Below are 27,895 nucleotides of genomic sequence, written 5' to 3'. Positions count from 1 at the left end.
TGTCACAGCGGTCTAAGGCACTGCATCTCAGTGCTAGAGGCTTCACTACAGACCCATGCTGTGTCACAGCGGTCTAAGGCACTGCATCTCAGTGCTAGTGGCGTCACTACAGACCCAGGCTGTGTCACAGCGGTCTAAGGCACTGCATCTCAATGCTAGAGGCTTCACTACAGACCCAGGCTGTGTCACAGCGGTCTAAGGCATTGCATCTCAGTGCTAGAGGCGTCACTACAGACCCAGGCTGTGTCACATCGGTCTAAGGCACTGCATCTCAGTGCTAATGGCGTCACTACAGACCCAGGCTGTGTCACAGCGGTCTAAGGCACTGCATCTCAGTGCTAGAGGCTTCACTACAGACCCAGGCTGTGTCACAGCGGTCTAAGGCACTGCATCTCAGTGCTAGTGGCGTCACTACAGACCCAGGCTGTGTCACAGCGGTCTAAGGCACTGCATCTCAGTGCTAGTGGCGTCACTACAGACCCAGGCTGTGTCACAGCGGTCTAAGGCATTGCATCTCAGTGCTAGTGGCGTCACTACAGACCCAGGCTGTGTCACAGCGGTCTAAGGCACTGCATCTCAGTGCTAGTGGCGTCACTAGAGACCCAGGCTGTGTCACAGCGGTCTAAGGCACTGCATCTCAGTGCTAGAGGCGTCACTACAGACCCAGGCTGTGTCACAGCGGTCTAAGGCATTGCATCTCAGTGCTAGGGGCGTCACTACAGACCCAGGCTGTGTCACATCGGTCTAAGGCACTGCATCTCAGTGCTAGAGGCTTCACTACAGACCCAGGCTGTGTCACAGCCGTCTAAGGCACTGCATCTCAGTGCTAGAGGCGTCACTACAGACCCAGGCGGTGTCACAGCGGTCTAAGGCACTGCATCTCAGTGCTAGAGGCTTCACTACAGACCCAGGCTGTGTCACATCGGTCTAAGGCACTGCATCTCAGTGCTAGTGGCGTCACTACAGACCCAGGCTGTGTCACATCGGTCTAAGGCACTGCATCTCAGTGCTAGAGGCTTTCCTACAGACCCAGGCTGTGTCACAGCGGTCTAAGGCACTGCATCTCAGTGCTAGAGGCTTCACTACAGACCCAGGCTGTGTCACAGCGGTCTAAGGCACTGCATCTCAGTGCTAGAGGCTTCACTACAGACCCAGGCTGTGTCACAGCGGTCTAAGGCACTGCATCTCAGTGCTAGTGGCTTCATTACAGACCCAGACTGTGTCACAGCGGTCTAAGGCACTGCATCTCAGTGCTAGAGGCTTCACTACAGACCCAGGCTGTGTCACAGCCGTCTAAGGCACTGCATCTCAGTGCTAGAGGCGTCACTACAGACCCAGGCTGTGTCACAGCGGTCTAAGGCACTGCATCTCAGTGCTAGAGACGTCACTACAGACCTAGGATGTGTCACAGCGGTCTAAGGCACTGCATCTCAGTGCTAGAGGCATCACTACAGACCCAGGCTGTGATCGGAAGTCCCATAGGCCGGCTCAAAATTGGCCCAGCATCATCCAGTTTAGGGGAGGGTTTGGCTGGGGGGGCTTTGTTAAGAAGCACGGTTTGGCGGGTCATGTTTCGGAGGACGCGTGACTCGACCTTCGCCACCCGAGCCCTTGCAGCGATGAGACAAGATCGACATTGGGGAGAAAAAGTGGGTGATAAATAAACGTATTAAATAAATAATGTTTTGTTTTACAATCGGGACCCATTCAAAACCTCCCGCGACCCAAATTTGGCTCGCGACCCACCATTTGACAATCAGTATACAGTCATTTCACTGCTACAGTAGTACGCACATTAGCCCGACTAAACTCAACTCCACCATTTACGCTGGAGTTGATTGGCGACTAGTGTGGCGGACTGGAGCGCCGGCGTCACATAAAAACGACTGATTTCAGCATACGCACACACAATCTGAACAACCTATAGGGTGTTATGATTTGTTCTAACCAATCTTGACTTTGTGTTGCCTGGCCAACAGGGGAGGAGTCCTCAGTTATGTCAACCATGTCTACTGCATGTCTGGCTATGAGAAATCTCTCATGGTTAAACCAACCTTTGCTAGTTTTGGTTATCTTTCACAAAGAGATTCTTCCAGGTAGTGCAATCACATATAACGACGTCATTTTGTTCAATGTGATTAATATAATTACTGTAACGTTGATGTTATTCAATTAGCGGTTAACTGTGTCCTGAGCAGATCCTAGTCATGTACTGGATCTGAAATCTATTTCTTCAGCTTCTGCCATCTCCACAGGGAAACGTCAAGAGAGGACAGAACTCAGGAGGTTCAAGTGACACACACACACGCACACACGCGCACACGTACACACACACAAATACATACAGAGTGTACTAAGAAGAGGTTTCCGGTGAATTCCAGGAAGCTGATGATTTTCCTCTGTGGTCCACTCTGAGCGGACCAAACACTACTGTCATTTCCTCTCCTCCAATCTCATCCCCTCCCATCACGCTCACCCTAATGCAGTTTATACTCCATTAGCTGCTGGTGGAAGAAGGGTAAATCGGGTAGCTGACCAGGCCTGTGTAACCGGAAACAATCACAAACAATCTGCCAGATGGCTGAGAGGAGAAAAACAACCTCAGTAGATCAATTACACAGATACCCAGTGTTGTCATGACGAGCGCTGTGTGTGTGTGTGTTTCACCTCTTTGCAATGTGCAGAGATCTACAGTGTGTTGTCATGAGGAATGTGTGTGAGTGAGTGAGTGTGCACCTTTCACCCTGTCTGTAGCCACGCCTCAGTCGGAGGGAGCTGAGAGAATGGGCCAGTGATGAGGAGTGTATTGATCAGCTAGCCAGGCCGCCTGCCCTGCCTGTGTATCGACGGGAGCAGACTGATCCTTCAAGGGTTCCGTATTGGCAGCCCGAGTTAATCTTCTCTAAACCATCAATACATTTGAACTGGAACTATCATCACATCCTGAGTCAGACAGAGCACGGGAATCACTTTGTTGGTTGTATTGCTTTTGTGTGTGAATTCCCACATGAAAAAAATACTATAGTTTATTATAGTATTAATACTGTAGTATTACTATAGTTAAACTGTGGTGTTTTTGCGGACTTTAGTATGCTGTAGTATTTACAGTTTACTATTGTATAAATAATGTAGTGTTTTTGTGGACAGTGTTATACTATAGTATTTACTGTTGTGTTTTTGCAGACAATACTGTAGTATTTACTATAGTGTTTTTGTTTTATTATCTTTGACCTGGAAGTGCTGGCTTTCTCCTTGAGGAAACCTACATCTATAACATGTAAGAGGTATAGAACTGGGATCTGACCGGATAGTTCAGAGATTCTGCTCCTTCTATAACCTCTAGGGAATCACATTTAATGGTTTATACTTGGCATGTATATTTCTCACTTAGGGGTGGCACATATTTGTATATGGGGGAGGGAAAGGGGCAGGATATGCAAATGAAATACTTTAGCATTACTATATTTTTTAAAAACAGTGCTTTTGTGGACATTGATGAGCACTGAAGTGTTTTTGCACTGTAGTATAGGATTTATTATAGTATTATACAGTAAGGACTACACATGATCAAGGGATACTACAGTGTGTAGTATTGTATTCTACAGTATACTACAGTCTGCTATAGCATTCTATAGTAAGTACTGTAGTATTCTATAGAAAACTGAAGTATTTTTTCATGTGAGGTGTGTGTGTGTGTGTGTTTCATTGTATTGTGTGTGTGTGTGTGTGTCTTCTGTGTGTGTGCATGTGCATGCGAGCGTGTGTGTGTTCTCATGAAGGCAGAGCTCAGTGAGTCATGGGCAGTAAAGTCAAAGCGTAGCGTGGTGAGGTTGTATAAACACTATAGAATGCCATTAGAAATCTGGATGTGATTTGTGGCCTGCCTTTAGGACAATGGCAGCCTGTTTAATGTACAGGACCAATGAGAGAGGTTACACGGGTGGATTATTCCTTTTAACTTCCTCATCTATTGGAAAAGGAGCCCACTTTACATTTCAAAAAGGTAGTCATTTCTGTTGAAAGAAATAGGAGCAGGGCAAGTAGTGCACCACTGACTGTCCTGTCTGGCTGTCTGTCCTGTCTGACTGTCCTGTCTAACTGTCCTGTCTGACTCTCCTGTCTGACTGTCTGTCATGTCTGACTGACTGTCCTGTCTGACTGTCTGGCTGACTGTCCTGTCTGGCTGACTGTCCCGTCTGACTGTCCTGTCTGACTCTCCTGTCTGACTGTCTGTCCTGTCTGACTGACTCTCCTGTCTGACTGTCTGTCCTGTCTGACTGTCTGTCCTGTCTGTCTGACTGTCCTGTCTGTCTGACTGTCCTGTCTGGCTGTCTGTCCTGTCTGACTGTCCTGTCTGACTTTCTGTCTGACTGTCTGTGTGCAGGCCCAACATGGAGAGTACAGGCCAGGTCAGTGAGTCTGGGTCGTCCCTGGTCAAACATGCCCTCAACCCTGAGAAAACCTTCATGCAAGTCCACTACCTCAAGGTACGGAGAAAGAACACAACATGCAGTAGGACCAGTGTGACAGTAGCTTATCAAATACTGGAGGTGTCCGTCTCCCATCTCTTTAGGTTTTGTATTTGTTTGGTATTTGATGGATACGGTTTGTGTGTGTTTTTTCTCTTCCAGGGCTACTTCCTCCTCAGGTTCCTGGCCAGTAAAGTAGGACTTGAATACTTCCTCCACTTCTTCAGACTCTTTATAAAGAAATACCATGGACAACTAATTCTCTCTCAGGTAGGTGCTACTGTGTTATGGAAAACTGATCTACCACTAAGAGAAATGCTGTTAACCTAAATCTTTGAGTCAACTCGCTCACACAAGTTGTCAGTGGTTACTCGTTAATGCAGACATGCATTCTGCTGCACCGAAACCATTAAGGTGTCGGTTGAGGTGGTATTGAAAGGGATAAAGCAGTCAGCGTTTGAAACACTCTCTCTCTATGTAAATGTTGATCCGACTGCCTTACCTGTCAAGAGTTGTTGGTCCTGCCAGGACCTTATGGCTGTGAGCGCTCACACCTGGTCATGTGCGTGTTCTTTTGTGTGTGTTTCTGCACGTGTGTGTGCATGTGTGTGTGCACGTGTGTGTGTGGTTGTGTTCGTGTGTGTGTGTATGTAAGCCACCACACCTGGCCCTTGGTGCCTGCAGTAGAGGCCCCGGGGCCCCATTCATTAATGAATGTTTCATAAACACGTTCAGACACAAAGCAGTGACCTAGGTTCACAGGCACAGAGTTATTCTAATAACTAATCATTATACACACACACACACACACACACACACACAGACATACTATACATACATACTGTACATACATACATACATACATACTGTTAAATACATGCACTGAACTACATGCAATTAATCATTGATGTTTTGGTTCAGGATTTCTTGCAAATGCTGCTGGAGACCTTTCCTGACATGGAGCGGTAAGTGGATATTAGTCATTCATAAACTGACAATTGTAAACCCAGATCCACTAATGTTTACTGTGAAAAGACGACCGCTTTCTCACTCTCTGCTATCTCTTTCCTCTCTACTCATCTCACTCCCTCGCTTTCTCTCCTCCTCCATTTATCGTCTCTCTCCTCTCTATTCAGTCTTTCTCGCGTTGCCTCTCCCTCACAACAAATTATCTGTCCCTCCCTTTATCGCACTCTCTTTCTGTCTTCTCCACTCCCTCCCCCCTCCTCCCTTCTCCCTTCTCCCTCCTCCCTCCTCTAGCCTCCTCCCTTCTCCCTCTCAGAGCGGTGTCTTCTCCCTGCCTGTGCTGTAGCCTGTGTCCAGAGCAGATTGATTAAATTAAAGTGAGAGTTGGCGGGAGAGTTAGGGTCGGTCAATATTTGTGTCTGCTGTGTCTGACTGTAAACACCACGGACTGAAAGAGACTGGAGACAGGCTTAGGAAACTTGTGTGTCCGTGTGTGCACATGCATGCATACGTGTGTGTGTGTGTGTCTGTGTGAATGTGGGCAGAATTTCCCTTTTCTACTACAGATGTGGGATCTTAATTTGAGCCAGTTTGCCACAGCAGGAAACTAATCCTGCAGCAATAGGACATTTGAATTATTATGTGGATTGTAATTAATGGCCATTTTTTTGTAGGGGTCAAATTAAGATCCGACATCTGTATTTGAAGGTGTTGCCCGAAACATTACGGTAACTATTTTCCCAGGATGATGTTCTATCATCGTGTCTTAGGTAATCACAGTGGTTCCATTAACAATAATAATTATGTTCTGCCATTGTGTTCCAGACAAGGCCTAACCCTTGAAGCTATTTATGCAGACTGGCTGGATCGACCAGGAGTTCCTAAGGTAAGCTGCATGGTTGGAACGTACTGTATGCAGTTATACTGGCCAGAAAGGGCCTACTATATTGATGTGGAGGTTGGACTGTGGAGCTATTCCCCTTTTGTATTATTACAAGACAGAGAGTTGGCAGACTGAAACACCAGGCAGACACCAGTTCAAGCTTAACAACTATGTATTTTTCATTACAATAAAAACATTGTGGTCGTGTGCAATACCAATACAACATTACTGAAAATGTGATGCACAAGGTTCGAAATGGAGAGCACACACATACACACGCACACACACTCGCACACACACACACGCGCGCACGCACACGCACCCGCTCTATCTCTCTCTCAATTCAAGGGCTTTATTGGCATGGGAAACATATGTTAACATTGCCAAAGCAAGTGGAATAGATAATAAACTAAAGTTAAATAAACAACAAAAATGAACAGTAAACATTACACTCAAATTACAGTTCAAATATTATATTATGTCGTATTATGTCTATATAAAGTGTTGTAACGATGTGCAAATAGTTAAAGTACAACAGGGAAAATAAATACGGGTTGTATTTACAATGGTTTTGTTCTTCACTGGTTGCTCTTTTCTTGTGGTTACAGGTCACAAATATTGCTGCAGTAATGGCACACTGGTATTTCACCCAGTAGATATGAGAGTTTATCAAAATTGGGTTTGTTTTTGAATTCTTTGTGGATTTGTGTAATCTGAGGGAAATATGTGTCTCTAATATGGTCATACATTTGGCGGGAGGTTAGGAAGTGCAGCTCATTGGCGGGAGGTTAGGAAGTGCAGCTCATTGGCGGGAGGTTAGGAAGTGCAGCTCATTGGCGGGAGGTTAGGAAGTGCAGCTCATTGGCGGGAGGTTAGGAAGTGCAGCTCATTGCCGGGAGGTTAGGAAGTGCAGCTCTGTTTCCACCTCATTTTGTGGGCAGTGTGCACATAACCTGTCTACTCTTGAGAGCCAGGTTTCTCAATAGCAAGGCTATGCTCACTTTCCTTAATTTTGGGTCAGTCACAGTGGTCAGGTATTCTGCAGCTGTGTACTCTCTGTTTAGGGCCAAATAGCATTCTAGTTTGCTCTGTTTTTTTGTTAATTCTTTCCAATGTGTAAAGTAATGATCTTTTTTTTCCTCATGATTTGGTTGGGTCTAATTGTGTTGCTGTCCTGGGGCTCTCTCTGTCTCTCTCTTTCTCTCCCTCTTTTTATCTCTCCCTCTTTCTCGCTCTCCCTCTCACTCTCTTTATATTCTGGTGTTCATATAAAGTATGTTGCTCTATCAGCAGAGTCACACGACTCATTTCCCTTGCAATAACACTGGTGGATATGAATGGTGCTATGTTTCTCTCTTCGTTAGGAGGTCCTAGTGCACCAGACACCATTTAAATCTTGAAAACATCTCAGCTGTCTGCCAGTCACAGCCCTCCTACTCCCACGACTACCTCACAATCAATCAGCAACTACTCCTACTGTTAATCCCTATGGTCACTGATCTTAATTACCTTTGTGGTGTTCTGCTGTCTAGCAACCTTCACCTCCTGGAATATTCACTGGGATGATGTCGTCATCCGCTACCTTGGAATGAGTGGCGGTTTGATGTGTCAGTAACAGCGGCGGCACTTGGATCCAGTCAGACCCTTTTAGATACCGTTCTTTTATCCTTCCTTGTCTTGATCCATTATCCGAAGGTTAATATTGCGTTGAACTTGAACATGGCTGGAAATAGAAAATGTCAGGAAGCTGTTTTAGAGGCCTAATAATAAACAATGACATCCACACACATCCCAGAAAGGCCAAATGGAATGGGAACTGAACAGCGTTCTATTTTAGACCGCTGTTAAGTATGAGTAAGCAGGCGGTTTGGGGATGATGAATCTAGGGTGGGTCATGACACTTCAAATCAAATTTCAATAAGGGCCCTCCAGTCACCAGAGCATTGAAAGGACTTGTCTTATCCGATGCGTTGTGTTTATATTTCCCCTGTTTAGGGTTGCAAAAATTGCAGCAACTTTCCCAAAATTCACGTTTCCCAGAAGTCCCAGTTGGAATATTTCTGGAATCAGGAGGAAATAAACAGGAAGTCCTTAAATCCTCTGAAAAGGATTTATGGACGTTTTGCAACCCTACCCCTATGATCAGATGTTAAAACTGTTAGCAGTGTGTGACGGGAAAGGGAACTGGCCTCATCCAATGTTTAGTATTGTGTTTTCCGTAAGCGCCAGCTGACAGTCAAATACCTGACTACTAACTCAAATCAAATGCCACCAAATGTGATTTTGTTTGGAAAAACAACTGCGGGTGGCAAGTCATAGCACCTCCATAGATGGCTACTTTTTCATTACATTGGCTATTTTCAGGAACACACCCATTCTACCTGATTTATGCACAGCAGCCATTTTGTACAATAAGGCTGACTATGTATGTGTGTGTTTGGCCTTTCCCTGTGTGTGCGTGTGCGTGTGCGTGTTTGTGTGTTTGTGTGTGCGTTTGCGTGCATGTGTGTGTGCAAAAGCCTTGCTATGCAATGCTATGTCTGATCCTTCAATACAATAGCACTTTACTGCCTCAACGTTCACTACATTCTACACTCTTCTATTCAATTCAAATGGGCTTTATTGGCGTTGGAAACATATTTACATTGCCAAAGCAAGTAAAACAACTAAACAACAACGACAAAAAATAACTACATTTAATTCAACAAAACAAACATTACATACACAAAAAGTTTCAAGAGAAACCATGTTTAAAATATTAGATGATTATTGGTTCAAAATTTATTATAAACTGGGTGGTTCGAGCCCTGAATGCTGATTGGCTGACAGCCGTGGTATACCACGGGTATGACAAAACATTTATTTTTACAGCTCTAATTACGTTGGTGACCAGTTTATAATGCCAATAAGGCTCCTCAGGGGTGTGATATATGGTCAATATACCACGGCTAAGGGCTGTATCCAGGCACTCCGCGTTGCGTCGTGCATAAGAACAACCCTTAGCCAGGGTATATTGGCCATATACCCCACCTCCTTGGGCCATAATGCTTATAAACTGGGTGGTTTGAATCCCCTGAATGCTGATTGGCTGACAGACATGGTAAATTAGACAAAACGTTTTAATTATGCTGGTAACCAGTTTATAATAGCAATAAGGCACCTCGTGGGTTTGTGATATATGGCCAATATACCACGGCTGTCTGTCACTCTATCTGACTCTCTCTGTTTCTCTCTCCTCCCCCCCAGTGTTCTTCACTGGTTGCCCTTTTCTTGTGGCAACATGTTACAAATCTTGCTGCCTTAATGGCACATGGTGGTATTTCACTCAATAGTCTGTGTAATCTGAGCAAAATGTGTGTCTCTCATATGGTCATACATTTGGTCGGAGGTTAGGAAGTGCATCTCAGTTTCCACTTCATTTTGTGAGCAGTGTTAACAAAGCCTGTCTTCTCTTGAGAGCCAGGTCTGCCTACGGCGGCCTCTCTCAATAGCAAGGCTCTGCTCACTGAGTCTATACATAGTCAAAGCTTTCCTTCATTTTGGGTCAGTCACAGCGGTCAGGTATTCTCTGGGGTCTGGTCTCAGGACCAGCTTGCTTAGGGGACTCTTCTCCAGGTTCATCTCTTTGTAGGTGATGGCTTTGTTATGCAAGGTTTGGGAATCGCTTCCTTTTAGGTGGTTGTAGAATTTAACAGTTTTTTTCTGGATTTGGATAATTGGCGTGTATCGGCCTAAATCTGCTCTGCATGCACTATTTGGTGTTTTATGTTGTACACAGAGGATCTTTTTTGCCGAATCCTGTACGCAGTCTCAATTTGGTGTTTGTCCCATTTTGTGAATTCTTGGTTGGTGAGCAGGCCCCAGACCTCACAACCCTAAAGGGCAATGGGTTCTATAACTGATTCAAGTATTTTTAGCCAGATCCTAATTGGTATGTCAAATTTGATGTTCCTTTTGATGGCGTAGAAGGCCCACCTTGCCTTGTCTCTCAGATAGTTCACAGCTTTGTGGAAGTTACCTGTGGCGCTGATGTTTCGGCCGAGGTATGTATATCTTTTTTTGTTTGCTCTAGGGGCAATGGTGTCTAGATGGAATATGTATTTATGGTCCTGGCAACTGGACCTTTTTTGGAACACCATTTCTTTGTCTTACTGAGATTTACTGTCAGGGCCCAGGTCTGACAGAATCTGTGCAGAAGATGTAGGTGCTGCTGTAGGCCCTCCTTGGTTGGGGACAGAAGCACCAGATCATCAGCAAACAGTAGACATTTGGCTTCAGATGCTAGTAGGGTGAGGCCGGGTGCTGCAGACTGTTCTAGTGCCTTTGCCAATTCGTTGACATATTTGTTGAAGAGGGTGGGACTCAAACGGCATCCCTGTCTCACCCCACAGCCATGTGGAAAGAAAAGTTTTTCTTCTTCCAATTTTAACTGCACACAATTTTAACTGTTTGTGTACATAGATTTTATAATGGTGTATGTTTTTCCCCCAACACCGCTTTCTATCAATTTGATTTCCATGCCAAATTGAGTCAAAAGCTTTTTTGAAATCAACAAAGCATGAGAAGACTTTGCCTTTATTTTGGTTTTTTTCTTTGTACATTAGGGTATGCAGGGTGAATACGTGGTCTGTTGTATGGTAATTTGGTAAAAAGCCAATTTGACAATTGCTCAGTACCTTGTTTTCACTGAGGAAGTACGCATCTGCTAATAATAGCCTAGTGGTAGCCTAGTGGTTAGAGCGTTGGACTAGTAGCCAAAAGGTTGCAAAATTGAATCCCCAAACTGACAAGGTAAAAATCAGTCGTTCTGCCCCTAAACAAGGCAGTTAACCCACTGTTCCTAGGCCATCATTGAAAATAAGAATTTGTTCTTAACTGACTTGCCTAGTTAAATAAAGGTTAAAAAAAAAATTATAATGCAGAGGATTTTCCCTTGGCTGGTGTTGACTCATATCCCACGGTAGTTATTGGGGTCAAATGTGGGGTGAACAGTTCTTGTTACAAATATTAGGGAAGATGCCAGAGTTGAGGAGGATGTTAAAGAGTTTAAGTATAGCCAATTGGAATTTGTGGTCTGTATTCTTTATAATTTATTTTAGGAAACCATCAACACCACAGGCCTTTTTGGGTTGGAGGGTTTGTATGTTGTCCTGTGGTTTATTCTGTGTAATTGGAGAATGCAGTCAGTTCTGGTAGTCTTTAATAGTTGACTCTAAGATTTGTATTTGATCATACATATGTTTTTGCTGTTTGCTTCTTGTCATAGAGCCAACATGATTTGAGAAGTGGTTTATCCAAACATCTTTGTTTTTTGATAGATAATTATTTGTGTTGTTGTTTGTTTAGTGTGTTCCAATTTTCCCAGTAGAGGTTAGTTTCTATGGATTCTTCAATTACATTGAGCTGATTTCTGACGTGCTGTTCCTTCTTTTTCCTTAGTGTATTTCTGTATTGTTTTAGTGATTCACCATAGTGAAGGCGTAGGCTCAGGTTTTCTGGGTCTCTATGCTTTTGGTTGGAGAGGTTTCTCAATTTCTTTCTTATGTTTTTGATTTCTTCATCAAACCATTTGTCATTGTTGTTAATTTTCTTAGGTTGTCAGCTTGACTTTTTTTGATTTGATAGGATTCTCTCTCAATCTCTCTGCACACACCGTAGTATTTGATTACACACTTCTGTCTCAGATCTGTTAGTCACACAGCTAGCCTCTCTCTTTTCTCACTCTACCCCCCCCCCTCTCTCTACTCTCATCTTTCTCCTCCCTCTCTCCACCTTATTATCCTTCTCACCATCTCTCTGTGATTCAAAGTTGAATAGTGGCTTGGGTGAAAGCTTTAATAAGGTTAAGTGCTGTGTGTGTGTGTGTGTGTGTGTGTGTGTGTGTGTGTGTGTGTGTGTGTGTGTGTGTGTGTGTGTGTGTGTGTGTGTGTGTGTGTGTGTGCATGCGTGCGTGCTTTACGTGTACGCTTTGCGTGTGTGTGGGCGTACAAGAGATTGTGACTTAGTCCTGTGGGATGCTCTAAACACTGCTTTTCTTAATGAGGGGATTTTCCCTCTCCTCCACCTTCTGTTCTTCTTCTTCCCCCTCTTCCTCTCACCCCCCCTCCAATCTCCTACTCCTTCCTCTCACCCCCCCTCCAATCTCCTACTCCTTCCTCTCACCCCCCCTCCAATCTCCTACTCCTTCCACTCACCCCCCCTCCTCCAATCTCCTACTCCTTTCTATCATCCTCCAAAGTCAAACCGTGAGTTTCCGTCAGAAAGAAACAAGTGATCTTGCTCCCTCCCCTTCTTTCTTTCTCTCTCTCCTCCCTCCCCTTCTCTCTCCTCCCTCTCCTTCCCCCTCTCTTGCCCTCTGCTCAACATTCCTTTTTTCTCCTGTTCAATCTCTCTCTCTCTCTGTCTTCCTCTCACTGGTTCACTCACTCCTCTCCTCTTTCGTTCAGTGGCTGTGTGAAGGGAGTGTCGTATGGACACAGACTCGGCTGGTGGAAGACGTCAAAGCGGAGGTAAGGACACATCTCCCCCTCTCTCTTTCCCCCCCTTTCTCTCTCTCTTTCCCTCTATCTATTGCTCTCTTTCCCCCCTTTCTCTCTCTCTCTTTCCCTCTATCTATTGCTCTCTTTCGTCCCCTCTTTCCTTCACCTGCTCACAGAGATTTGGAGTTGTTTCCTCGGCTGTTTTGATGCACATTTTCACTCTCTCGCTCTCTCTCCGTGGCAGCCTTTCTCACTCTTCTTTTCTCTCTCCCACTTTCCCCCTCTCTATCTCCGTCTCTCTCCGTGGCAGCCTTTCCCCCTCTCTATCTCCGTCTCTCTCCGTGGCAGCCTTTCCCCCTCTCTATCTCCGTCTCTCTGTCTCCGTCTCTCTCCATACATACATCTGTTGCGAAAGTGGGGAAGCACTGTCTTTTTATTTGTTATACCTTACAGGCAGAGCATTCCTTACTGACGGAAAGACGAAATAACAGATCTGACAAAAAAATGTGTGTGTGTGTGTGTGTGTGTGTGTGTGTGTGTGTGTGTGTGTGTGTGTGTGTGTGTGTGTGTGTGTGTGTGTGTGTGTGTGTGTCTGTGTGCGCCTGCAATATGCGCTATTGATAGATAAAGTTGTATTTAGGGTGCTTGTCTACGGCATTTTGGTAGTATAGCCATGACCACACTCTGTAGGGACTGTTATATTGTCGTGGCAAGGACGTCTCGCTGTCTGTCTCTACCTTCACCACTTGACTCGCTGTTGGGGCTTGCGTGCGAGCAGCCGTGTGTGTGTGTGTCTATACAGGGCTCCAGTCCAGACTAACATATTCCCCTGGTGGCACTGGTGCCACTAACTTTTTCAGTCGATGGCACCAGCCCATGATTTGGTGGCACACAGATATTGTTTTTCACGGCGTCACACAATCAAATTAATTTCAATCATCGTCTTATAAAGTCATTATAAAGTATGCAATGTTTGATTAATAGGTGTAATAGGCTACTGAGGTGTTATTCAATAAATGATTCCACATATTTTGATTTGCAACCTAATCCAGTGATTGTCATACATTTTTGGTTTTACAATGAACTTTTGTTATATTTTACTGTCAAAATAGGGCTTCAGAATTGTCCATTTTTTTTGTTCAATAGAGATGAACTTGCTTTCATTTTTATGGGCACTAATATTATCTATTGGCCTAATTCAATTGGTGCTAATTCACCACATAAGACAGTGGAAACTCAAAACACATTAGCTAGATCGCTTGCTTTAAATATAACACCTACTGCTAGTCGACATGTATTAATCTAACAGTAAATGTAAGAATTGCAATGAGGCCTAGTGCACCCGCGATGGCCGATGCGCAATTTCGCGCACTCTGTGTTTCAAAGCCATATCAGATATCTTGATTGTAAAACAGTGTGCTTTGAGATCAATGATGAGCGTTGAGAAATAAAGATGATACCTACAGAATGCTGAGAACCTCCTCTCTTTAATATGGATAACTAGTTGCTTCCAAAATGGTTTTGTTTTCACAAGGGGTTACACGAGGGGGGAGAGAGTGTGAGAGACTTGCTCATTACAGCAGCCAGCCCCAATGGAACATGTGGGCACAGTGGCAGGGCAGACCGTTTTATTACAGGAATCATGAGGATAATGCACTTTACTGTTAAACAAAATCCAGTTTTTTTTCTGCCCCAAAAATATGACTTTTTAATTCATGGTGACCAGGTGGAATGTGGTGACCAGGTAGAATGTGCAGCTCTCAGAGCCAAGTTAAAGGGTCCCAAAATGTGGCTAAATGGTCGCAGTTTGGAGCCCTGCAATGAGTGTGTGTGTGTGTGTGTGTGCGAGACAGTGTAAGCAATGGAATGTGTGCCTAAAGTCTGTTTATACTGTAGTTACTTACTCGTATTAGATGTGTGCGGTTTTTACCCTGACCTCTCTCTCTCTCTCTCTCTCTCTCTCTCTCTCTCTCTCTCTCTCTCTGTTTTTCTCCTTCCATCCCTCTCTGTCCTTCCTTCCCTCCCTCCCTCCCTCTCTCTCACTTTCCCTCTCTCTCCCTCTCTCTTTTTCCTCTATCTCGTTCTCTCCCTCCCCCTTGCCATCTCTCTTCATTTCTCTCTCTCTCCTTCTTTCCTCTCTCATCCCTTCCTCTCTCCCTCCCTCTCCCTGGGCAGGTAGCAAAATGGATTGGTCTCAGTCCGAGCTTTGGAAAAGGCAGAAAGCGGAAGAAAGCTGGACTGAACGTGAACTTCAAAGAGGTACGAGCCCTCTTTGGCCCGAGTGACGCTTTAAATAGACCTCTATCTCATGCGCTCATGGCCTCAGTGTGTCTTTCACTGACTCAGAGCTTCCAAGTGCTCTCTCTCTTGCTCTCTCCCTCTCTCTCTAGGCCTCCCTATGCTTTTCCTTCTCTCTCTAGTATGTTTAGAGCCGTGTTAAGGTGTAGAGTTATGCTGCATTTCCATTGTGTCCCGGTGTATAGCATCAACACGTCATGTTCCAGACTGTGCCTCTCTCCGAGTGTGTTTGCAATTCGCGCGCACACACACACACACACACACACACACACACACACACACACACACACACACACACACACACACACACACACACACACACACACACACACACCTGTATCACTAATGAGCAAGCACCAACCTACAGTATAAACCACAGAGGTCTAGGAACCTTTAGCCTGTATAATACTGCCTGGGATAATGAACCTCCTGGCTTAGCTGCTACTGAGCGTTTTAACGGGAGGCTTTAGCATGTACTTATCACTCGCAAAGGATTCGGTGGATACAATCATTTTGACAGGGAGTTTTTCGTCAACCATTCATGCATTAACAGTATCTGACCTGCGATGAATGTAAGTGAAAAGTTAGTATGGCACCTGTTTCGTTCTTCAGTGTGGAATACATGTCGTTTTGTCTATTAGAATACAGGTTGTTTTGTCTATTAGAATACATGTTGTTTTGTCTATTAGAATACAGGTTGTTTTGTCTATTAGAATACATGTCGTTTTGTCTATTAGAATACATGTCGTTTTGTCTATTAGAATACATGTCGTTTTGTCTATTAGAATACATGTCGTTTTGTCTATTAGAATACATGTTGTTTTGTCTATTAGAATACATGTCGTTTTGAATATTAGTATCTGGGACCTTCTCATGTTAGATATTTCACGTTAACTGAACTTGAGTCAAACTCCTAAACCTAGCAAGAGTTGTTTCTGTGAAACAGCCTTCCTCCAGTAACAGCCTGGGTAACAGCTTCCTCACCACCTCATCTTGCAGGTTGGCATATTTATGGCCTCTGAGGGGGCAAACACACACACACACACACACACACACACAAAGGGGCAGCGAAAGGGCCTCTTCCTGTGGGAGGGAGAGTACGGAAATCAGACCCATGAAAGAATAGCCAATTACTGTTCGCTTGGCCACGCACAATAGCCTGGGAGAGAGGGTGGGAGGGGAGGTGGAGGGCGTTCAGTGTTTGAAGTTACGCCATAAAAGCCATCCTGAAAGGAAACACGAGGTGACCCAATCCACCTCGGCCCACCCCACCTCTCACCACCTCCCTTCCTATGCCTCTCCCCTGCTGCCCATCATCCCATCATCCCTCTGTCTCTCTCTTTGTTTCTGTGTACAGAGGGAGGGCCTGGATGGGCCAGGTGTATTTTATATTACTCCTTCAAACGTGCCTGCCGCATTCTCCCCCCCTCCTCCCCCCCTCTTCCCCCATCTGCCTGTCACAGGTCTATAAATCACCAAGCAGACCGGCTAGGAAAACCGGCGAGGAGAGAGGGAGAGGGGGAGGAGGGGAAAGGTAGAAGAGAAAGCAGGAAGTGAAGAGCACAGGGGAAGAGAAGGGATGAAAGATGGGGGAGAGGGTGGACAAGAGCGAAGAGAGAGGTGAAGGGATAATGAAGAGAGGAGAGCAGAAGACAGAGAGGATAGAAGGGATGAGAGAGGGTTGCAAAATTCCAGTAACTTTCCCCAAATTCCCAGATTTTCTAGAATTCTTAGTTGGCAGATTCCCAAAATCAGGAGTGATAAGCAGGAAATCAGGAATCCTCCAACCAGGATTTCTGGAAAATCTGGGATGTTACTAGAATCTTGTAACCGAGAGAGAAGTACCTGGAGAGAGTAGAGTAAGAGTAGAAAATAAGGAGAAAATATTTGACTACAAGAGAGAAGAGAAGAGATATGAAATATGAAAAAGGATGAGACAAGAGAATCGACAGAACAAGATGAGAAGAGAATAATGGAGTGAGGAAGAGAAGAGTGCTGTTGACTGGATCCTAGTCCAGACTGGCCAAAGGCATCAGGCATGAGACAGAGCCAGTGTAGCATTTAGCACTAATGACATCATAGATGATTAGAGGTCTAGACACACACACACACACACACACACACACACACACACACACACACACAGTCACAGTGTATAGAGAGTCAGACACCCCCCCACAGAGAGAAGCCTGAGATCAGGGTCACTTTAATAGAGCCAGACTTTATTACCTCCTTCCCTTCATCGCTTTTATGTACCGTGTATGTGTGTGTGTGTGTGTGTGTGTGTGTGTGTATGTTTGCATGCATGTGTGTGTGTACGTATATATGTGGTTGTGTGTTAGTGTGTCTTTGTATGTGTGGGTGTGCACATGATTGTATGTATGTGTCTGTGGCTGTGCGCATACGTATACAGTATGTGTGTATGTATGTGGGTGTATCAAGGGTCTACTAAAGGATATTAGTCATGCTCTTGTGGTAATGGGCCTCATTTTGCTCTCATTTTCATCTGTGGTCGGTGTAATGAGAGGGTCTCTCTGCCCCTGCTAATCAGCTCAGGAAACCCTGTAGGGGAAGGCAGTCTGGCACCGGCGGGCAACAGCTTCTTTGGCCAACATCCCAGTCGCTAACCAGGTTTTCATCCAATCTTTTAATGTGAGTATAGATGGTTAGATTATAATCACCAAGTCCTTGATTAGTGAAATCAGGTGTGTGAGAGTTGGGCTAGAACAAAACCCTTCATACCAAGAATTGGGCTGTTTTGCTTGTCTGTGGTAAATCTTCTTGCTGTACACTGCTTGGGAATGTTCCAGAGACTGAGGGAAAATGGGGGGGAAATTAGTCTCCGATCAACACAATATCAACTCATTCACACCTAGGTGATGACCTGTCCTATATAACACAATCCACCATTTACAGATTGCCATAGCAACAGGCACTATGCACACCGGCCCCCTCCCTCTGCTGCCTCCTGAAGTCAAGTCAACAGTGACTGTACCACTTCTTTTACATTTATATTTTAGTCATTTAGCAGACGCTCTTATCCAGATCGACTTATAGGAGCTTAAATATATTTATTGCTTAAATATAGCATGGTGACCTCAGTGTTCCTTTGCAGTGGTCGTGACGTGTTTATAATGGGGCTTATATGTGTTAACACTAGGAGAGCCAAGAGAATCATGTTGACTCAAAGAAAGTATTTTTTTAAGTCATGTCCCCCCCCCCCCCCCCCCCCCCATCCTTGACTTTTACTAAATATGTCTATATAACACACTATCATTGTTAGAATCTTAATATCACAAACCACATTTGTGTTATGAGTAGTTTTAAGAGGACATACATTTTTCCCCCCCTGCCCCTCATTCACCGCAAATCACTCACTGGCAGTCAGCCTGCGTAACTGATGGCCCATCAAAATGGCAAAATGTGTAGACTTGCAGGAAATTAGCTTTCAAACTGCACAATTGTCTCTCAGCCTCATGACAAAATGTGTACAACAGTATTATAAAACTGTACATTTTTCTCTCTGCCCCATGGTTTTTTGGGGGTTTAGCCGAAAGACAAGTCTTTAAATGATGGGTGAGAATATTATCAATTGTTAAATTGCATATCAAGAATCTGATGAACAGTGCAGCTCGAAAATGACACAGAGGCAGGTAAACATTTTGATGTCTATATAGTATCAGAAAGACTATTAAACTCTGAACTCCATTTCAAAATCTAACTTTTTGGCAGAATTACCATGATTCCATCCGCTCCCAATGTGAACTCGCAACACTCAAAGCACAGTATTATATTTCAACTCAAAATATGCCATTCTGTTCTTTTAAAATGCATTTTAAATTATTATTATTGCGATTGCATGTACTGTATGAAATGTATGTATTAGACTGTTAAAATGTTGACGTTCAAAAGATGTCATGGAATGGATGGCTTTCCCATATAATTCAATTCAACATTTTGGGACAATGTAGCCCCCCTATTTACACAAATGACAACAAACATGTCACTCAAATCAATACTTCCTAGTTCCATGTATCAAACAGTTATTTCAGTTATACTAAAACTAGGAAAATCTGGAGAGTCCCCTTCTGATTAAAGACCCATATTATAGACCCCCAATTGTGACAATAAAATAATAACAAAGCGTATAAGCAATAGAATATCAAAAGTCTTCCCAGACTTGATACATAGCATAACCTAGCAGGGTTTTATTTAAAATAGACACTTACAAACAAAAAGAAGAACATGTTTCAGTTTAATACAATTCGCAAAGAAACAAGACATAGATTAATCAATAATGGCTGTTGATGACAAAAAGTATTTTGACTGTCTTGAATGGCCTTCTCAACTTTCCAGATAAAATAATACATTTAATAAACATGTTATATAACTGTCCTAAAGCAAAAATATAAACAAATAATACATTATCTGATAAAATCGCTTTAGAAAGGGGCACAAGACAGGGATGTTCACTCACTCCACTCCTGTTTGCAATAGCAATTGAACCGCTTGCAGAAAGAATTAGACCGGACCCAAATATAACAGGTACCAGTATTGGTAAACATGAATATAAACTACATTTATTTGAAAATGATCGCCTGATATACCTGACCAATATTGAAAACTCAATGCCCTCTTTGCTAAAAAAAAATTCAGAATATCAAAAATGATTTTTTTTTAAAATAATGGCAATAGGAAAAAATAAATATATCACTACAGTATCTACAGCAATCATTTGGACCACAAAAAATTGAAATACTTAGGATGCTTAATAAGTGACAACAAACAAAAAATATATAAAGATAACTTAAATTCATTACTCAACAATATGAAAGCAGATCTAAGTAAATGTAATAATCTTCCCATAAATCTTACAGGTAGAATAAACCTCTTTAGAATGGCATGGCAGCCAAAGTTTTTGTATTTATTTTCGGTAATACAAATTACCCCACTGATGACATTCTTTAAAAAAGTTTAATCGGTAATAACAGACTTTATACTGTATGAGCAAATAAAATGAATAGAACAAAAATAAAAGTTATACAAGTCCGAGGGTGGTTTTAACCTCGCTACCCAAGGCTTTTACATGCAACATATAGTTAAATACACTAAAGAGGAACAATGGGTACATATTTAAGATGTGCATGCTCATCCCCAGAATCTAAAGCTGAGAAAATGAACAACACAATAACAAAATGGAAGAAAATGAAACATATTCTACAGGAACCAATATCACTTCCTAAAAGCACAACCTGATGGAACAATCCTTGGATTCCTTTTCAGAATTCAAAGATAAGTTGGTCCACATGGACAACTAAAGGCATAGTAACTGTAAATGAATTGGTAACAGGAAATACATTTATTTCCATGACGAGGGTGATGATGATGATTTCCATGTTGTTTTTGTGATATGGAAGACATCTAAACCTTGCAGAGAGCATATCCAACTGACAATCTCTTAGAAAAAAATATGAACTATTGGAACCAAGACATGAAAAGAATTGATGTTGGCACAAGATAGAGGGAAAGTTGGAGTTTAACTAACGAATTTACAGTTAACGAAAATGTACGCTTAATCCAGTAAGGTCTGGGTGCCTTGTAAGGATCCGACGGCGAGTGGGTAATCCGCCTCTACCATCAGTCTTATTAACCAACGTGCAATCATTGGATAATAAAATGGATGAGCTCCGATCAAGACTATCCTACCGACGGGACATTATAAACTGTAATATCTTATGTTTCACCGAGTCGTGGCTGAACGACGACATGGATAACATACAGCTGGCTGGGTTTTCGGGGCATCGGCAAGATAGAACAGCTGCCTCCGGTAAGACAAGGGGTGGCGGTCTGTGTCTATTTGTAAATAACAGCTGTTGCAGGAAATCTAATATTAAGGAAGTCTCGAGGTTTTCCCTGCCTGAGGTAGAGTATCTCATGATAAGCTGTAGACCACTGTATTTACCAAGAGAGTTTTCATCTATATCGTAGTTGTCTATTTACCACTACAAACCGATGCTGGCACTAAGACCGCACTCAATGAGCTGTATAAGGTCATAAGCAAACAAGAACATGTTCATCAATGGCCTGACTCCCCCTCCACTCAGTATTTTTGTTAAACAGAAAACCCAAACATATGGCAGCAGATCAACAAGGTCTGCCATGAGAGGTGACTGTATAGTTCCCTTAAGGAAAAGCACCTTTAGTAAATCCGCTTTCTCTGTGAGAGCTTCCCATGTCTGGAATACACTGCCATCAGACACACATAACTGCACCACCTATCACACTTTCACAAAAAACATGAAGACATGGCTAAAGGCCAATCAGATTTGTGAACATAATCCCTAGCTGTGTATTGCCGCTTTCCATGTTGTCTGTTGTCTGTAGCTTGTGAGGTATGGAAACACTTTGTTGTTTTTTTTGTCTTGTTGCTCTTTGTTCTATGTTGCTCTGTCTTATATGTTGCTCTGCGTGTGCTCACTGCTCAATGATTGTCTATATTATAAATGTTTTTAATAACCTGCCCAGAGACTGCTGCTGAAAATTATCCAGCTGGCTAAAACCGGCACTTTTACTGAAATGTTGATTAATGTGCGCTGTCCCTGTAAAAATAAAAAATTAACTCAAAGATAAACTCAATCCAGAGACAGCACTCCTAGTGGCCGCGGACTTTAATGCAGGTAAACATAAATCAGTTTTACCTAAACTTAGGAATAAACCTTTACAAAGCTCTCCCTCGCCCTCCATTTGGCAAATCTGACCATAATTGTATCCTCCTGATTCCTGCTTACAAGCAAAAACTAAAGCAGGAAGCGTATTGAGCAGTGACTCGCTCAATACGGATGTGGTGAGATGACGCAGATGCTAACCAGCAAAAAAAACAATAAACAATACAACGGACGAAAAGCTTCGTCGTCGTGCAAAAATACATGCAACCAAACAAAGACAAGATCCCACAACTGAAGGTGGGAAAAAGGGCTGCCTATGTATGATCCCCAATCCGAGACAACGATAGCCTCTGATTGGGAACCATACTAGGCCAACAAAGAAAAAGAAAACATAGATATACAAAAACTAAAGTACCCACCCTAGTCACACCCTGACCTAACCAAAATATAGAGAATAAACAGAGATCTCTAAGGTCAGGGCATGACAAACAGGGCTGTTTGGTTCTGGTTCGTCTCAGCATCAGGCAGTGCAGAAGCCTACTAAAGAATGTGCGGTCTGCTGCTAGGTCCAGCTAGGACCCCTATCCTGGCTAGACTCCTCTGATGAAAGACACTACGACGTCTGCTGGACCTGCAACACTACACACACACAAACAAACTAACAAACACACACAAGGCCTGTGGTTGTTGGGGAGATGACGTTTGTAGTTGCTACTATGGTGATGTTATTGGGTTGTGTTGTCAGGGACTGGTATATATTTACAGAGTTTGGTGGATATCGGATAAAAGTCTATTGTGCGACTTGAACAATATAACTCAGAAGTGCATCTTTTAATTGTAGCTCTAACATCCATGTGCATGTCTGAAAGACGACAACCCAATCTATTACTGACACGTTGGCCCCTGCGTTACCAGACACTGGGTTACCAGCCTGGTCTCTGATGGCGTGAGGTAAAGAATGAAAGATTTACATCTCTAAAGTAATTCAATGGCGTGAATTATGCCCCAACCTGGTCTGAGGTTGGTAGACAGGTCATGGTATATGGTATGTCTACCTCTGTGATCCCATGTTGCGTGCCCTATCCATGTGCACCCAGTATTCCTCAGACCGTACCGTGACCCACCTGAACAGAGCATTTGAAGGGTTATGGTTAGGAGGGATGGAGGGGAGGGGAGGGGACACCACCATGGAGTCATGTGCTTTCTATTATACACGCACGCACACACACACACACACACACACACACACACACACACACACACACACACAACCACAGGAGAGTGGATTACTGCATTCCACAAAACACACCAGAGGGAAAGATTCCTCTCAGCTTAGATTAATGAGAGAGACAGAGAGAGAGAGAGAATGAAACATCTCCTTCTATTGTAAGTGTAGTGAAATATACCCTTATCAAACATATTAGCAGTATGCACAAAGCTGTAGGTAACAGAAGTCTCTCTCTCCTCTCCTCTTAGTTGACTCTTTCCATCGTAGCAGTGGCCCGGACCATGGTCCATTGACTAGAGGATACTGTTGCATGGGAAGCCGAGGGCCGAGAGGCTTCCCTAATGTTAAAACAACGTCCGTTTCACTGATCTCTCATATATAAAGCACTTCACCCCAATAAGAATCTGTTGATTTAGCATTACACGTTTGGCTAGGAATCTCTCGAGCGTGTGTGTATGTGTGCCTCAATGGCACACTTGTGTCAGGCCTGGCCTTATAAACCATAAATCAATCCAATGCTGATTTATTGAGTCAGTGTACACACACACACACACACACACACACACACACACACACACACACACACGACACACACACACACAACTGTAAAGATGCAGGTTTTATTTGAACTGCGTAGACGTATGCTTTATGTAAGCTGGTAATTGGTACAGCACCTTCCTCTTTATCACACTCCAGAGTCTGGCCTTTAAAAAGTAGGGCCTATCATTAATGGAATGTTATTTGCAGGAAAGTATAAGGGATGTGCGCAAAAGGCATAATATGTATCACTGTTTGTGAAATGAAAGGTACAGTGTTTTATAGTATGGACAGACTGTCAGAGATAGTGAGATTGAAAGAAAGTATGGATCTAGACAGAGAGTTGAAAATATCCAGAGAGAGAAAGAGACGGAAAGATATAATGAAAGATAGAGGTACCTGTCTGTGGTGTATTTGTCTCATTTATCACTCAGCAGTAGGTCTGGTTTTTGGGGGGCATTTGAAGCTCACTACCTGTCTCATCACTCCACAGGAGACGTGTGTGTGTGTGTGTGTGTGTGTGTGTGTGTGTGTGTGTGTGTGTGTGTGTGTGTGTGTGTGTGTGTGTGTGTGTGTGTGTGTGTGTGTGTGTGTGTGTGTGTGTGTGTGTGTGTGTGTGTGTGTGTGTGTGTGTGTGTGTGTGTGTGTGTGTGGGGATCTGGGTGTGTGGGTCTGGGTGTGTGTGGGTCTGGGTCTGGTTGTGTGTGTGTGACTCCATGTAGTGCCCATCCTGACATGTCATTTAACGTCTGACAGTCGCTCAGTATAATGCCACTTTGTGCTTTATGACTCTCCCAGGAATACACACACACACACAATGGTGAGACATTTCACTAAAATGGAAAAGATACCAGAGGGAAACAGAGGTACGTACACACACACACAAACCCACACATACACTGAGGTAACATCTGTGTCTATTCAACAGCTCATTCACAAGAGTTCACATTGGATTTATACCAAACACCAATTTGACACATAGTTAATTGTATAGGACAGAGAGTGGTTGGGTAAATTACATTGTGTGTTTTGAGTCATGCTCTCTGTAAAGCAGCCAGTCTTCTGTTGGAATCTGAATCAATACTTTCACATAAAACCTAAAGGGGGGATTCAGGCATCACCTCATTTATAGGTTTTCATGGGGTACAGTATGTAGTGTGTGCGTCAGTGTGTGTCTGTGTGTGTGTGTGTGTCTGTGTGTGTGACTGGGGTGGACTGAGTGCTAAAACATGTCTGTGCTGGTACTGATTGAAGAGCTCACGGGACCCTCAGACTGCCCTGACATAATTAGCCTCCTCAACCCTCTCTCACGCACACACACATACACCACACACACACACACCAGGGTAGGGCTTAATTCAGAATTTAGTTTAGAATTCTTGAATTGAAGTAGTAAACAGGATACAGAATTGCAATTTGAATTAAAGGAAATACAATTCAAATGCCTTCTATTCTATATTAGGTGTAGTCTATGCAAATATCAGTTTTGTACATAAAACATCAAAAAGGACATTAAATACATGCATTAGTTTAACCCCCAGGTGAACCCTGAGCCGTTCTAAAAGAAGCCAAACAAATTAAAGGGTTGATGGAAATATAATTGGCTATTCTAAGCATTCTATTCTAAGGTCAAAAGAGTATATGAACATTGTTTCCAGAGAAAAGGGATATATTATTTGGTATGTGGAAGTGTAATCTGTCAGATTCAATGAAATTCATGTTCTATGACTGAGTGGGATTTATTTTAATTGCACTGAATTAAATTCTACTTCCTGTGGTGTGTGGCCAATTTAATTCTAATTTCCTTTTTTTTTTTTTGGAGTCTTGGATTCTTTTCCAAAATTCTAAATTGAGGCCAACCCTGATATACTTAAGTGATAATGCCAGAGATGCCGGTGTTTGGAGGATATATTGGCACAGGTGTGTTCGTCTCGGGCCGGGCAAACCATGCCAATATATCCTTCAAACACCGGCTTCAAGGACATTATCACTTTTATACAACGGGTTACCAACATATTCAAATAATGATTGACATATTTTCATTAAAAAAAATATTATTTTGATGAATTTATTCATACTAATTTCATCCTTCCACAAGATATAGTCCCGAAACAAATCTAGGGTTACTACCCAAGCCGGCAGGTCGTTCGTTCTATTGGTTCGGTTGCCAGAGACGCGACCAAGTCGTTCAGTCTTTTTGTTCTGTATCTATGGACGTGACCCAGTCGTTCAGTCTTTTTGTTCTGTATCAATGGACGTGACCCAGTCGTTCAGTCTTTTTGTTCTGTATCTATGGACGTGACCCAGTCGTTCAGTCTTTTTGTTCTGTATCAATGGACGTGACCCAGTCGTTCAGTCTTTTTGTTCTGTATCTATGGACGTGACCCAGTCGTTCAGTCTTTTTGTTCTGTATCTATGGACGTGACCCAGTCGTTCAGTCTTTTTGTTCTGTATCTATGGACGTGACCCAGTCGTTCAGTCTTTTTGTTCTGTATCTATGGACGTGACCCAGTCGTTCAGTCTTTTTGTTCTGTATCTATGGACGTGACCCAGTCGTTCAGTCTTTTTGTTCTGTATCTATGGACGCGACCCAGTAGTTTGTTATACATGTTCCATTGCCATACTGGCTGGCAACGTTCTTATCCCTTGCTTACTAGCTAGCCAACTGTGGCTAACTTACAGTCACGCCAAACAATGCAGACAATAACAACAGTAGCTGCATTTGTTTAAGCTGTTTTCTAGTGACATTTCTTTGGATACATAAACAATGAGCTAATGAGGCATGATTTCTCCTGGCATAGAAAATGTGCTCTCTCGTTAGGACACGGTGGTTCAGAGGAGCTAGCCAACAACACAGCTAACACAATAACTTTAAACTGAAGCTGGAATGACTGCAAACTAGCTGCACCTAGTTTCATTTGGCCTTTTTTCAATGACTTTTCTTTGTATATGTCCATAAAAATGATGCCAGCTGCTTCATGATTTCGACTGGGGGAGAGACGCTGCCTGCCTCTCTCTCGTCCCGAATCCCGACACGTTCATTACTATGGGACAGCTGACGATCGAATTTGAATATTGAAACAATGTTGCAAATGTCGGAGAGACAGACAGTAGGGTTTTTACAAATCTCCGCTGTTGAAAATGATATGTTTGTCTAAAAAAATTGCTTTTTATAGCGGAGATCAAGTTTATAACTTCCCTGCCTGGGCTGATGAGACAGTGGATTGCGCAGTCAGATGGAACAGTGTAAATATGCATTTTAAGGTCATAGCTTTAGCCGGTGGTAACTTGTGGAATAGACACAGGCTGGAATGCGGTTTTAACCAATCCGCATCCAGGATTAGACCCACCTGTTGTATAAACACACACATACACACACACAGAGTAATGAGAGCTTTATGTTACTGGGTTCATAGACGCCAGGGATTATGCTTCCCGCACATTAATCCAATAACTACATGTCTTTGAGATCTGAGTGTGTGTATCTGTGTGCGCATGTGCTGGCACTCAGGCAGTCTAACTCAGGCAGTCTAACTCAACAGTCTAACTCAGGGAACTTTGATGGAGGCGGATGCCACAAAATCTGAACTCATCATGGGGGACTGCAGTGGTTCGCGGGTCTGCGTACCCACATCCATACGCACACATGCAGTCAGAGCCGGCCCTAGCCTTTTGGGCGCCGCCCCTGGTCGGTAATTCAACCATGATTACTACAAGTTTAGATAACTGAAATGTTTTTGCTGACATGGGCTATTGAGTGACTCTCTGTGACTTACATAATACGAGATAAACTGTTGATGCACAACCACATTTTGAAATTGTGCCTTGTGAATTCTACTATCTGAGTGTGGGATGGGCGTAAGCCGCAAGCTCTGGCTCTCCGAGGGTCACGTGTTCAATCCCATTGCTTTTTTTCTTTCTCTCTCTTTTTTTTTTTTTACCCTATCCCAAACCTTAAACCTTAACCCTTAACTTACCATTTAGAATGAATGCCTAAACTTAACTGTCAAGTTACTACTGTTGTAACCCTATCCCAAACTTAACCGTCGAAATTTGACATTTGGAGAAACGTCGGAATCTGAAGTCAAATAGGTAAAAGTGTGAGATCTTGTTGATATAGCAGGGCCCCATATGGTTCTGGTCAAAAGTAGTGCGCTATAAAGGGTATACAGCGCGGTTTGGGACACAGTCCAGATTGATACATACCACACACAGAGATCAAACATGGACACCCCGTTTCCCAGCTTCCTCTGTGGTCAGGTGCTCTCTAGTCAAAGACAGGCTGGAAAACTGGAAGCAAACCAAACACGCGCACACAGACACGCGCATTCCAAACCACGACCCATTATGCCAGACATGTCATAGAATAC

The 27,895-nt window shown here is 43.4% G+C and overlaps 1 protein-coding gene across 1 annotated transcript in view; it reads left to right on the top strand.

Annotated features, from left to right (window-relative positions):
- Window positions 1-27,895, top strand: part of LOC139411120 (aminopeptidase O (putative)) — a 121,362-nt gene that overhangs the window by 62,110 nt on the left and 31,357 nt on the right. The window contains exons 8-13 of the mRNA XM_071156990.1: window positions 4,385-4,487; window positions 4,632-4,739; window positions 5,391-5,434; window positions 6,261-6,321; window positions 12,765-12,827; window positions 14,973-15,056. Of these exons, the coding sequence (XP_071013091.1) occupies window positions 4,385-4,487; window positions 4,632-4,739; window positions 5,391-5,434; window positions 6,261-6,321; window positions 12,765-12,827; window positions 14,973-15,056 (463 nt within the window). The remainder of the gene's footprint in view (window positions 1-4,384; window positions 4,488-4,631; window positions 4,740-5,390; window positions 5,435-6,260; window positions 6,322-12,764; window positions 12,828-14,972; window positions 15,057-27,895) is intronic.

This window comes from Oncorhynchus clarkii, chromosome 6 (genome assembly GCF_045791955.1).
Source record: "Oncorhynchus clarkii lewisi isolate Uvic-CL-2024 chromosome 6, UVic_Ocla_1.0, whole genome shotgun sequence".
Classification (NCBI taxonomy): Eukaryota; Metazoa; Chordata; class Actinopteri; order Salmoniformes; family Salmonidae; genus Oncorhynchus; species Oncorhynchus clarkii.
This window is presented reverse-complemented; position numbering and strand designations above follow the sequence as displayed.